Source organism: Cyprinus carpio, chromosome A5, assembly GCF_018340385.1.
Source record: "Cyprinus carpio isolate SPL01 chromosome A5, ASM1834038v1, whole genome shotgun sequence".
Classification (NCBI taxonomy): domain Eukaryota; kingdom Metazoa; phylum Chordata; class Actinopteri; order Cypriniformes; family Cyprinidae; genus Cyprinus; species Cyprinus carpio.
Window position 1 is genome coordinate 37210571 of NC_056576.1, and position 14566 is coordinate 37225136.

The 14566-nt window shown below is 36.1% G+C and overlaps 1 protein-coding gene across 1 annotated transcript in view; it reads right to left on the minus strand.

Annotated features, from left to right (window-relative positions):
* Positions 1–11514, minus strand: part of LOC109111229 (inositol polyphosphate 5-phosphatase K-like) — a 23138-nt gene extending 11624 nt beyond the window's left edge. The window contains exons 1-5 of the mRNA XM_042757143.1: positions 11062–11514; positions 7708–8192; positions 4082–4189; positions 2250–2358; positions 588–704 (exon numbers count right to left, since the gene is read on the minus strand). Of these exons, the coding sequence (XP_042613077.1) occupies positions 588–704; positions 2250–2358; positions 4082–4189; positions 7708–8186 (813 nt within the window). The 5' untranslated portion in view covers positions 8187–8192; positions 11062–11514. The remainder of the gene's footprint in view (positions 1–587; positions 705–2249; positions 2359–4081; positions 4190–7707; positions 8193–11061) is intronic.
* Between the last annotated feature and the right edge of the window lie 3052 nt (positions 11515–14566).

Consider the following 14566-nt stretch of genomic DNA (forward strand, 5'->3'; position numbering starts at 1 on the left):
GATCATGCAATGCATTATAAGGTGCATTACAAGGCACTATTAATGCATCAAAATACTTTTATAATACATTTTATATACAAAAAGGCTTCAGGTAAAGTGTTATTTATCAAATTATTATTTACCAGCTTTAAATATTATGCAGTTTTCATCAAACCTTTCAAATCGCTTTCAGAAGTTTATGCTCTGTGAATTCAGATTAATTTTACTTGGAGTTTACTTTATAACTTATTATTACCCAGGGGGAAACTATCTGGCTTCTGCAGTTTAATCATTGACTTTGTTTTAAAATTTGACTGCTGTGAGAGCGGAGTTTATCATTATGACGGCATCATTTTATATTCATCAGCTGATGGCGCGTTATTAATATTTCAGTCACGCGCTGCATGAGATATTTGACAGAACCTCGTTAACAGCTTCCTGTAACCTTTCATATCTGCACACGAGGATTCAATGCTCAGCATAAACTGGTAGACATATCAGCTGAGAAAGACTCTGATACAGAAACCGCACATTTCCATCAGAAAGGGAAAGTGTGAGCGTGCACCAGGAGAAGCAGCCACGGAAAGCTCTAAGCGCAGATAACGTACCCAGATCCCGCCGAGGCCGGTGCGAGTGGTCTGTGTTTGAATGCCTCTCAGGAACGGCAGGTGAAAGTACTTGGAGAAGACCAGCAGCAGCATTCCCTGCATCCTCTGAGATGTGACCTACACACACACACACACACACACACACACACACATATGAGTCCACAGGAGATTACAGGAATGATTTTTATCAGTTTTACTGGTATCCACTGTATGAAGAATTTTTGGGAATTATTTGTCACAGTTTACTTTATTTTGCTATACTCACTTACATAAATCAACTACAGTGTCCTGCACCCACTAGTAAGAAAATATCAAAAATTATATCTGGTGTCTGAATAATTTTTGGTTTGACTGTATTTCCTGCATCCAGTTAATTTACACACAGCCTGAGAACCTATCGCTTGCTCTCTGATTCAGAGGAAGAAAGAAAAGTAAAACCATTAGAGAAACTGTTTTTATTAATTGAAATAAAGAAGAAATAAAGTATGAATATTAGCATAAGAACAAACTTAAAAAATGTACAAGTTGTAAATGTTGCATTGGCAACTAACTGAAATAAAATAAGTTTAAGTTTAAGCACTAAAATTACTAAAACTAAAACTTAAATAAAAAATAAAGCTAAATAGAAATATAAAAATAAAACAGCAACAAGCAGAAAAAAAGACAATAAAAAATAAAAAGAAGCTAACTCAAATTATTGATAATCAGAAGTTATTCTACAATCAGGTTATTATAGTCAACTAAAACTAAAACCATAAAAATATATATATATTACTTGATACAAAATAAATGTTAACTGAATTAAAATAAAAAAACTTAAACTAATTGCCAAGGCAACATTTCTCATTGTTGTTTACTTTACTTTACCTTGAAGTGCTAAAATAACCCAAAATAAATAAACTAAAACTATTTCATAAAAACCTATACATATACACTTAACAATATATAAAACAAAAAAACTGACAAAAATGACAAACATTAACAAAAGCTGTAATACTGTATCTGTAATTACCAGTGTGATTAAGCAGAAGTGATTTCAATTATGACACACACACACACACACACAAAGCAATATATATATATATTGCTTTGTGTGTGTGTGTATATATACATATAGACACACAGTTGGTATAGAAAAGAATCACATTTTGTTGCTTTGCAGCCTGAAATAAAGATGAACAGAGTTTTTGTTTTATCCAGCTCTATTTACTCAGGGCTACTTATAACATCCAATGAAAGATAAAACACACACGTCAGAATTATTTTTAAAAAAACACAGAATCAATTTTTGCTTTAATTCCAGCCCAACATCTAGACTTATTCTTTTCTATACAATTGTATATCAAACACTAAATACTGCATGCAACATGATGTGTAGTATGCCACATTGTTTTTATATGCCATTATTTTTCCACAAAGAAAATAAAGCTGGATAAAATAAGGTAGGAGTCTGGAAACATGAGCCAAAGACCAGCAAAGAGATTTTCATCCTCAGCCACTCAGTCACTCTTACATAATGTGACCCCGAGGCTCTAATGACAACTTTATGGATGTGTGTGTGTGTGTGTGTGTGTGTGTGTGTGTGTGTGTGTGTGTGTGTGTGTGTGTGTGTGTGTGTGTGTGTGTGTGTGTGTGTGTGTGTTTTAAGGGAACATTACTGACCAGTACATATCCAAAGGGGCTGAGAGCGTCCATGCAGACCTCGCTCCACTGGTCAGTGAAAAGAACATCTTTCAGTCTTTTGTTGATCATAGAGTTCACTTCCTGTAAGCTGAGAGAGGGAGCAAGAAAATACAGACAGGAGAAGCTGAAATTAAAGGACAGAAAAGTTCAGAAAGGAGAGGTAGAACAGAGCTCAGGGCAGGCGGTAGATTGTTCTGTATCTCTAGTGTGCTAATCTAGGTCATGTGCTAGATTATGACCTTCACGTTACAGCATTCTAACATACTAACCTCATCTCTTCTGATGAACACTTGTTCTACACAGAATTATGGGTATTACTGTCATGTCTTTGCTCCAGGGTGTGGATCTGAGATTCAGCTGATGTCATTAATAGGACACTGAACAGTTCATAAAGTTGCATGATCTGATAAGCTGCTGTTATTAAAGTTAAAATATTGTGCTTTTCTAAAATGAATCATGCAAATTCAAATCTGTTACATGAAGTATTCTCAACCACATACTTAGTAAGATTTTGTCTCTTTTTAAAGAAATGAATACTTTTATTTAGCAAGGATGCATTAAATTGATCAAAAGTGACATTCAATTATTTTATAATATGTGACCCCAGACCACAAAACCAGTCATAAGGGTCAATTTCTCGAAACTGAGATGTATACATCATCTGAAAGCTGAATAAATAATATTTCCATTGATGTGTGGTTTGTTAGGAGGACAATATTTGGCTGAGACACAACTATTTGAAAATCTGGAATCTGAGGGTGCAAAAAAATCTAAATATTGAGAAAATCTTCTTTAAATTGTCCAAATGAATTCTTAGCAATACATATTACTAATCAGAAATTTAGTTTTGATATATTTACAGTAGAAATTTTACAAAATATCTTCATGGAACATGATCTTTACTTAATATTCAAATGATTCTTGGCATATAAGGAAAATTGATCATTTTGACCCATACAATATATTTTTGGCTATTGTTACAAATATACCCCAGAGACTTAAAACTGCTTTTGTGCTCCAGGGTCACATATTACAAAAGATTTCTATTTCACATAAATACTGTTTTTTTTTTTATTATTATTTTACTTTCATCACAGAATCTTGTAACAGAGCTGTAAATCAGCAAATCAGCATATTAGAATGATTTCTGAAGATCATGTGACACTGAAGACTGGAGTAATGATGCTGAAAATACAGTTTAGTAAATACTAAATAGCAAAACATTTTACAATATATTAACATAAAAAAACAGCTACTCTGAACTGTAATACTATTTCAAAATATGACTATTTTTACTGTGTTTTTGATCCAATAAATGCAGCCTTAAAGAGCATAAGAGACTTCTTTCAAAAACATCTTACAGACCCCAAACTTCTGAATGGAAGTGTAGATCAATCATAACTTTCTTCATTTGTATTTCATCACGGTTACACTGACCTTGCCAAACTCAAGAAAGTCACAGTGATTCTTGGTATTTTAAAAAGAAATACTAACATGTTGTGTGGTGCACTGAAATCGTTAATTAATGCCATTATTGTCCATTTAAACACTGAACTTCAACCCTGTGATATCCAACCGAAAACTATTAGTAACAGGATTGAATGAAAACCATACCTTTTGACTACTAATATGAATACTGGTGGAGTGTAACGCCATATGGAGGCACGGAAAAATATAATTTCTTAAAAATTCAACAGTAGCCTTTGAATTTAATAAAAACATTTTACTCAAATCAAGTACATTAGAAATGCACCTGTGATCATTTTACAATTTTCATTTAGAAAAGCAACGGCTCTCAATGGAAATCTCACCCTATAATATACATGTCTGTGTTCCCATCGCCAACATTCAGCCCCAGTAAGGAAGTGATGTCGTCAGGAGGCATGGCCGAGCCCACGTTCCACGTGATAATGTGCACCCTGTTGGCAGAACGAGACATTAGAGAACAGCGGTTGAATTTGCTCAAGAACAGCGATCATCTTGAGTTACGTGTTCACACTGACAGACACCAAGTCTCTGCTGCTGGTTGCTAGAAGGCACAGTATCCAGCAGCTTTAGTATGCAACTGTACAAAGGCAAATGTGAGTGTTTTCTCTTGTAAATGTTGGATATCTTTTAATCGGGACACTGAAAGACTGTTGACGCTGACAGATTGTGGGTTTGGCCTAGAATTCATCTGTTCAATTAACAAACAGCATGCAAAGATGGTGTGCAAACAAGTAGCCTTGCGGCATATTCGTGAATAAACAAGTTAAAGAAATGAAAGGGGAGTGAGAACATCATCAGGGCAATTACACACAACACTGCACAGTCACAAAAAGCAACCTAGTTTTGTCGTGTCACATCACATCACTTCTTTGCAGTTAAATATATTAGTAAATCATCTCACTGAAAACCCAAACAATGTTAGGAATATATAAATATTCAGTATATTTTTCAATAATTCCACCAGCATCCCTACACTATTTAGACTCCACCTTTATTTTAAAGAGACTGAATTCATTTTAAAATATACATCTATTTAAAAATAATAGTTCACCCCAAAAAAGGATTAACTCATCCTCAGGACATCCAAGATATACATTAACTGATGGACTGGAGTGCTGTGGATTACTTGTGGATTATTGTGATGTTTTTATCAGCTGTTTGGACTCTCATTCTGACGGCACCCATTCACTGCAGAACATCCATTGCTGAGACACTGATGCAATGCTACATTTCTACAAACCTGATGAAGAAACAAACTCATCCTAATCTTGAATAGCCTGAGGGTCAGTACATTTTCAGCAAACTTTCATTTTTGGGTGAATTATTCCTTTTATCTGTTTATATTCCTAAATCTCAAAAGGTTAATAAGTGTGTGAGAGTATATGTGCTTCAGATCTAATCTTGCCTTGATCTCTCACCTCACAAAGGTAAGTTAAAATGATGTGTAGTATTACTGAAAGAGCGGCAGCAGACTATTATATAAAGAAATTGACTATGCACTAATTGCATGATGTTTAACATTGTCAAATATCTTTAATGTTGGTACAGAATTCATTCAACCATTTTTATTGTGTTGCATATGATTTTAAAAGTCTGAAATAAGAGAAGCAACACACACACATACACAAGCAAGTCCTGTTTATAAGCTGATGGAGAAAAGCACTTCTCTTTGCACCGTCTCAAATGTATTTAAAATTTGATTAAGCTCACTGGACTGCTGCATGTTAGTGGAGAAAAACACTGGTCAGCAGTCTGGGGTCAGTTCGGTTTTTATAGTAAATTACAGCGTGGATAAATTAAATTGATCAAAAGTGACAATAAAGACATTTATAATGTTACAAAAGATTTCTATTTCAAATAAATGCTGTTCTTTTGAACTTTCTATTCATCAGAGAATCCTGAAAAAATGTATCACGGTTTCCACAAAAATATGAAACTGTTTTCAGTACTGATAATCATAATAATCAGTAATGTTTATTGAGCAGCAAATCAGCATATTAGAATGATTTCTGAAGAACGTGTGACACTGAAGACTGGAGTAATGATGCTGAAAATACAGCTTTGAATCACAGGAATAAATTACATTTTACAATATATTAAAATAAAAAACGGTAATTTTAAATTGCAATAATATTTCACAATATTTCACTGTTTTAACTGTGTTTTTGCATATAAATGCAGCATTGCTGAGCAGAAGATTTCAAAAACATTGAAACATTTTACCAACCCCAAACATTTGAACAGTAGTGTATATTTTTTTCATTCAGGATCCAAAAATGGAAAGGAAAATATTTATCTAAGCAAATTCTAAATTCAACATAATTCATGTTAATGTCAAAAACATAATTTATTGTTTAAAAAGTACAAATTACTTTTTTAACGATAGCATGTAAACTTTTCAGGACAGACCAATCATGAGCTCTATGTAAGTGATCGAGTGATGGCATGTGCTTATGTAAAAGCCACAGTGTAATTTTGAACTAGATGTTTTTTTATAACTACACTACCCATAATCCTTAATAGAGCTCCACCAATTATAGCACCAATCAGCTGCTGTTACCATGGCAACAGAATGGAATCTCAAATGGTTTGTAAAAATATTGGTTTTATATAGAGGTATGATAAAACTCTAACACAAGCTCAATAAATGTTTAGTATAATATGTGGTCACACTTTAGAATAGGGAACACACTATTAACTAAGAGTTTCCCTGAAAAACTAATATGCATGCTAGTAAGCAACTAATTAACAGCAAGAATTGGTCCTTAAAATAAAGTGTTACCTAATATTTATGCATTATGCAAATTAATGATACATTAAAATTTTGACAACTTAAATTTTTCATCTGAAGCAGCGGTTTCCGGTTTATTTGTAGCACCTGCCATCCAATAGAATCACAATAAGCCTTGTGCTTTGTTATTTTTAATATGAAACAAAGTCTCAGCTTTCAAATTGTGTCAATTTTAACTCTAAATACAAGCGATACGTGTAGTTTCACTGCTGCCGCCTCAGTTCAAGTGACATTCGAACCAATCATCTGTCCTCTTTTAAGACAGAATAAACATGAATGAACATCAGAAGAAGCTATGTTGAAAGAAATGTGTCATGTTTTGTGTAATTGCTCAGTGTTTCTCAGAAAGACGTCACTAAAATAGCTAATGATCACCTCAGGAACACCATTCAATGTTAATAAACATTTTTACTTCATCGTTTAATGTATGTTTGAATAAATCTTTCACAGACTTTTTATTGCATCTTGTAGCAAGATTTTATTCATCTGTTTCATCTGTTCTGACAACGGAGAGTAGTTTAAAACCACAGTTAACTGTCTGGTTTATCAGGCTTTCTGCAGGGTTTTTAAGCTCAAATGTAAGACTTTTTTTATGACCTGCACAAATTTTAAATTAATACCATATGAGCAAGGTAGGACAATGTCTATGGTAACATATTAAACTGTAATGACTATAAAAAGCATATGTTTTACAGTTCAGATGCAGATTTTCACAAAAACAATAAACTTCACATTTCCGCCTTTAAACCATTTTTAAGAGTCAAAAGTATCAATTATGTCAATTTAAATTATTATTATCAATAAATATATTTTCCTATCTTAATTGTTTACATTTTTATAATGCATTAGCTTTTTGTTGATCCTTCAGTTCACATTTACAGCTCTGCCTTGAAACTTGAAAGAAATAAAGATTTGATATTTATTGTGATGATAATTGTTTTGGCCGTATCACCCAGCCCTATTTATACACACAGTCAATGACTAAAAAGTCAAAAATAAAAGTTTAATATTATAAGCATACTTTAAGAAAGTGAAAAGGTGAAAAGTGTCTATTGAGCACCTATGCAGCATTTATTTAGCAGTTATATTTTCCACTCTTGGCCAGAAACTGAAATTGCCATATGAAACTGAAACCACAACACAATGTTGAAATCGTACCTGAAATCCTCCACCACCTGCGTCTGCGTGTCGGCGGTCCCAGCGACAGACAGGGCCCTCTGCGGGTGCAGGGTGGCGTCAGTCAGAGGTGGTCTGTAAGACGGGGTCTGAGGAAGCGAGGCGGCCCTCATTGAAATGTGGCTCCGAGACACTGCAGCGTGTCCTAAAAGCTTCTGTTCAGCCGGATGTGGAGGTCCATGATCAACACTGAGTTCTGAGGGCTGACTGGAGCTGTTGGGCTCGGTCGGTTCAGCACGGCTGCTCAGCTGCTGCTCTTCAGGAGATTCTGGAGGTTTGAGCTCCGATACGTCAAAGGATCCTTCCACTCGCGGGCTCCTCTGGGGCCGCCGAGGCCTGGCTGGAGCCGTCGGTGGTGTAGAAGGGGCAAGGAAAGATGGATCTGCTGGTCCTTTTGGTTGTGCAGATGATTCCAGATCATTAGTCTTGCACTGGCTTTGAATTTGCTGCTCTGGATCCATCCTTATCTAGCAAAGAGTAGCACACCAGTCGATCAATCAGCGTGTGATTTTGACTATGTTTAATTTGTTAAGTACACTTCTCCGATCACTGGATCGCTTAGCGACATGCATTGCCTAGCTTTATTTTAAAGAGTTAAAGGGATACTCCACCCCAAAATGAAAATTTTGTCATTAATCACTTACCCCCATGTCGTTCCAAACCCGTAAAAGCTTTGTTTGTCTTTGGAACACAATTTAAGATATTTTGGATGAAAACCGGGAGGCCTGTGACTGTCCCATAGACTGTATCATCCGCGCCACAAGGATGCGCTGTTTTCTTTCAAATCAACGCTAAATACATGTAGAAACAGCGCATCCTTGTGGTGCGGATGATACAGAAGAGCATACGGTGATATGGAAAGACACAGAGGAGACTGGAATTGTTGAATAAAGTTGTTATTTTTGTTTTCTACGCTTACAAAAAGTGTTCCCGTTGCTTCATATAACCCAGATTGCACGTCTGAAGGCAGACGGAGTATTTGACGATGACTTTCATACCTTTTCTGGACCTTGACACTGTTATTTATTTGGCAGTCTATGAGACAGTCACAGGCCTCCCGGTTTTCATCCAAAATATCCTAAATTGTGTTCCGAAGACAAAGGGAGCTTTTACGGGTTTAGAACGACATGGGGATAAGTGATTAATGACAAAATGTTTTGTTTTGGGGTGGAGTATCCCTTTAATTATCTGAAATCCCTTTGGTTTAAGTTTCTCAGTTAAAACAGGAACAGGAACAGGAAGCAAAACCACACGAGCAGTGTTGGGTTGTAATAATAACACTAAGCTGCGTATTCTTATAATTTTGCTTTGAAGACGACTTCAACAGAATTCTGTGCACAATATTAGAATGAAGGTTTTTTGATTTGAATTATTTTCTTTTCAGCATTGCTGTGCCAAAAAGAACACATTTTTTAATAATTACAGTAAAGGATTCAGTATATGATTACACTAAAAACATCTAGACAAAACACTCGGTTGATATTTCATCAGTGGGATGATTGCTGAATTGTTAAACATACTACAGAAGTTCTTCCAAGGTGATGGGTTTCATCTCTAGCTTGAGGGGAGTCTATTCTAGTTTGAAATGACTCTCTCTGAAATGACAGCTGACAGGCTGGACAAAGAACTAGACTAGACAACAGACACAGCTGTGAAAGTTCCCTCCCCGCAGGAAACACTGCTTATAGTTCGGTCATTAATTTCTAAAAACTCCATGATACACCAAATACCAAAAACGAGGAAATGCATGCAGTAAACAATGGGAAAAGTGACTGCTGTGTGCTAAACACTGTGAAAAACACCACTGTGTGATTATCAGCATGATCAAAACCTGAAAGACCTGTTGTACTGAAAAATCCTGCTCAAATGTGAGTGTCAAATATGATCCATCAGGCCTTTGAGGAACTTGTATTTGTTCTTTCAGTCATCACTTTATTGCATTGTATCATAAAGATAAGCATTTAAATGTCATCTTTTGAAGAGAAGAAATAGAGGGACAACTAATATATTGTATGAATTTTGTATAAGCAGTCTGTTATGAAGATCTCATTGATTTACATTACTATCAGAATTTCATCTTACTTCTTGGTCATATAAATATCTGCTTCTGCACCAAATTGGATATTTTGCTCAGTTTGGGCCTCTGAAAGCCTGATGTATCAAATATGACACAAAAGATAAAACATATGCAAACCTTTTTTTAATTTTTTTTCTAAAGGTCTAATTCTGTTCTATTAATAAAATAAAATAAAATCTGACTTCTATTTCATATGGCAGGCTTTACAGGGTTAAAATCACTAAAACTCTACACTACTCAATTATCCAAGCCCATTAGTCTGATCCTATATGCATACTGAAAAACACACTTAAGCCGACTAAATGCAAGAATATTGAGACAACACCCGTATTTTCAAATATTATGTTCTGCAGTCGACAAGCTCTTCACCTCGCTGTGCTCTGTTTTCTGTGTGTTGACAAGACTGTTACAGTCAAGCACACGTCTGGAGGTATTTGCTTATCAGTGTGGAATAATGCAAAACATGTGACCAGCAGGAAAGTAAAAGAGACAAAAATATAGACTCCACCTAGCAATGACCCTGAATGCAATGAGTCATTGTGTATGTATTTGAATATGTATATACACACACACACATGAATGGATGCGTGCAAAATTCCAGCAGTGAATCATTGTGTATGCATTTGAATAGATTTCATTAACTACACATGGTGCAATGTTGTTTTATCAGTGGTTGTATATATGCAGTGTAAATATTGCAATACTTTTGAACCATGGTTACACACCTGAGGTTGGAGACGGAGAAAATGCTGAAGGTGACCTTACAATAATGTGCATTATGACCTGCTTCTGTGTCTGTGTGTGTTTCAGTAGAGGACGGACGAAGAAGCTTTTGAATCTTTCGATATTTGATAGTGCAAATTAAACTGCAAGGTCGTTTGCGATGGCTGTTCAACCTCTGAATAATGCCACTGTTACACAAATGCACGTGCATTTCTCTCTTTCAAGCGCACACTAACACACAGATTCCACACATTTATACTTTAATAAAAACATTTTGTAAAAATTTATAAAAACCTGGCAAAAAAAACAACAACACATAAACAATCCAGTATCAGTTTACCACCACTGAAGCAATGAGAGACACACAGCACTTGGGTCCACAGCTGTAGTAATAATAATAACATAACATATACTATTAACTTATGTACAATTTATCAATCATATCATATTTGTGCAATCACTCCACACGTTTGCACTTGTTCTTTATTACATATTACAGTAAGCCATTGTAGTGTGTGCATCAGTCTATTTCTTACCCAATTTCCTCTATCAAGACAGACTGAAGAGAGCTGGTGGTATGTAGACAGGAAATCGGATGTGCCCCGCTGGAAAGCAGACTTACTGACAAATATATTCGTGTTCAGACAGCTTCGCAGACATCAAAAGAAGCGCATCATTATGCGACAATATTGTCCGAGCTGATAAACGTGAAAGCGCGTTCACCCAATCCACTGTGTCACATCAGTGCACGTTCCTCCAGTGACATTAACGGCGAAGGACCTTGAGGTTTAGCGAAAGGAGAAAATGGGTCGCTGGGGGCAAGTGCATGTCATCAGCGGATGTTCTTCGACGTGAATTGTTTTGGCTGAGCAAAGCGCGGAGCGTGCTGTTCTTCAGAGCTGCGGCTCGCTTCATCCACTATTGCATTATCAGCGCGGACGTAACGCTCTTGTCACATGGGCTTCCACTGAAGCGCTACTATAAATATAGCTTCTTCTTTTTTTTTTTTTTTTTTTTTTTTTGCATTATTATTTGCAGCCAAAAGTTAAAGGTTTAGGTTTAGCATTTACCATTGGTTTCCCGTTGTCATGACAATCAGCGCGTGTCCTTTTTTCTGTTCTCAACACTGTTTTAGCAATGCAAAGAAAGACCGAGCACAGCTAAAGGGATAGTTCACACAAAAATTGAAAATTAGCCCGTGTTTTACTCACCCTCTAGACATCCTACGTGTATATGATTTTCTTCTTTCAGACGAATACAATCGGAGTTATATTAAAAACGTCCTGGCTCTTCCAAGCATTATAATGGCAGTGAATGGGTGTTATTTTTAGTAGCCCAAAAGAAGTCCAATAAAGCGCATCCATCCATCATAAAAAGTGCTCGACATGCTCCGGGAGTGAATAAAGGCCTCCTGAAATGAATCAAAACAAAACAAACACCGGTCACGAATTAGAAAAACAAAATAAGGAAAATGTAAAGAAAAATGTACGTTTTCAATATAATCCAAGAGGAGACTTTGCTTCCTTTGCTCCTGTAAACAAAACTTGGTTCCTCCGAGACTATAGCATATTCTACATTTTGTGAGTTTTGTGGCTTTCAGTATGAATATGTCACTTTAAGCAAGCATTTCTGGTGTTCCTAACCAATGACAAAATTTGCACTTAGAAGATGCATTGAAAATGTACAGTCTCACTATTGACAATACAGATTAGTTTTGATGACTTCATTCACTCCTTTCAGCTTCTCAAACAAATGCTTTGAATTATTTTCATCTAAAAGTCTCAGTCTTTCAGTGAAATGACAGACTCCTCTCTGGTGATGTATGCCGGTCTTCTAATTATTTAGTCTGCTTAAACCACACCACTTTTTTACAATCCACTACAAAATCACATTCAGATGCCTCCATCCAATCAACAACTGATTGATAGAACCTCCAAATTTCTTTTTCAGTAATCTATTGCTCAGATGTACATTACAATACAACTAGTATTTTGAATCAGTCGGAAACTGTAACTTTGCCTTTTTTGCAAGATATCGTAGGTCAGCTTAAAATCCTCAGGATCGGCCCTTGATGTTCTTCCCCCTAAGTTTTTTAAATAAATTTTTGAGTTGATTGGATCTTACGTTAAAATGATTATGAACAATTGCCTTGTGAATGGGTTTGTACCAGAGGACATGAAGCATGCCATGATTCACCCACTTCCTAAAAAGCCTAATTTAGATCCAACAGTTTGTCAAATTCAGGCCAGTTTCTACACTTTCTTTTATGTGTAAGATTCTAGTACTTCATCAATTGCAGAGCTTTCTGAATGGAAACAAAATTTTGGAAGCATTCCAGTTAGGTGTTAGAAAACACCACTCTACAGAAACAGCACTGGTAAATGTTTTAAAAATGATATTTTATTAACTGCTGACTCTAGCAACTCTGCGGTGCTAGTGCTGTTGGATCTGACTGCAGCGTTTGACACAGTTGACCATGCAGTTCTCATTTCACGACTGGAGTATTGTGCAAGCATTCGAGGAAATGCTCTTAAAGGGATACTCCACCCCAAAATGAAAATTTTGTCATTAATCACATACCCCCATGTCGTTCCAAACGGAACACAATTTAAGATATTTCGGATGAAAACCGGGAGGCCTGTGACTGTCCCATAGACTGTCAAATAAATAACAGTGTCAAGGTCCAGGAAAGGTATGAAAGTCGTCGTCAGAATACTCCATCTGCCATCAGATGTGCAATCTGGGTTATATGAAGCATGTATTATCCGCGCCACAAGGATGTGCTGTTTCAACGTGTATTTATCTTTGATTTGAAAGAAAACAGCGCATCCTTTTGGCGCGGATGACACAGAAGAACATACGGTGATATGGAGAGACACAGAGAAGACTGTTGACAAAGGAATTGTTGATTAAAGTCGTTATTTTTGTTTTCTTCTCTTACAAAAAGTGTTCCCATCGCTTCATATAACCCAGATTGCACGTCTGATGACAGATGGAGTATTCTGATGATGACTTACATACCTTTTATGGACCTTGACACTGTTATTTATTTACGAGCGGCGGTGGAAACGACGTTTTGGATGTTTTTCTTCTGAAATATCTTAAATTGTGTTCTGAAGATGAACGAAGCTTTTACAGGTTTGAAACGACATGGGGGTAAGTGATTAATGACAGAATTTTCATTTTGGGGTGAAGTATCCCTTTAAACGGTTTCAGTCTTATTTTAATAACAGAAGCTTTTCTGTTAATATTGGAGCATTCACGACATGTCCTGCTCCTCTTACAGTACTTGCGGCGTTCTGCAAGGCTCTATCCTTGCTCCGATTTTATTTTCACTGTATATGTTTCCTCTGGGGTCAATTTTTAAGAAACACAATATTTTATTTCATTGTTATGCAGACGATATGCAGATTTATCTGCCTCTGGACTCTGATAAGAGGGGCATGGATACTCTGTTGGCTTGTCTTGCTGACGTGAAGGCTTGGATGTCCGTAAATTTTCTTCACCTCAATGAAAACAAAACTGAGATTATAGTTTTTAAATCCTCAGAAGCCTTTAGCTCCTCTTGTTTAGATTTTGGTCCACTGTCTACATTTGTCAAACCATTTGTATAGAATTTGGGTGTGTTTTCTGATAGCTCTCTCAAATTTGACAAACAGATTAGTTTTGTGGTTAAAACCAGTTTTTTTCATCTCCCTAGCCAAGGTAAAACCATTTTTTTCTTTTAAGGACTTTGAAAAAACGATTCATGCTTTTGTCTCAACAAGATTAGACTACTGTAACTCCCTTTATATGGGCATTAATCAGTCATCTCTGGCCCATCTTCAGATGCTACAGAATGCCGCTGCCAGGCTTCGTAAAGGTGTTTGAAAACGAGAACATATTACTCCAGTAATTTCTTTTCACTGGCTCCCAGTACATTTTAGTGCTGCTACTGGTTTTTAAATGTTTGAATGATCTAGAACCTGGATATATGTCTGATTTACTCTCCATTTACAATCCAGCTAGGTCTCTGAGGTCATCCAATCAGAGACGATTAAA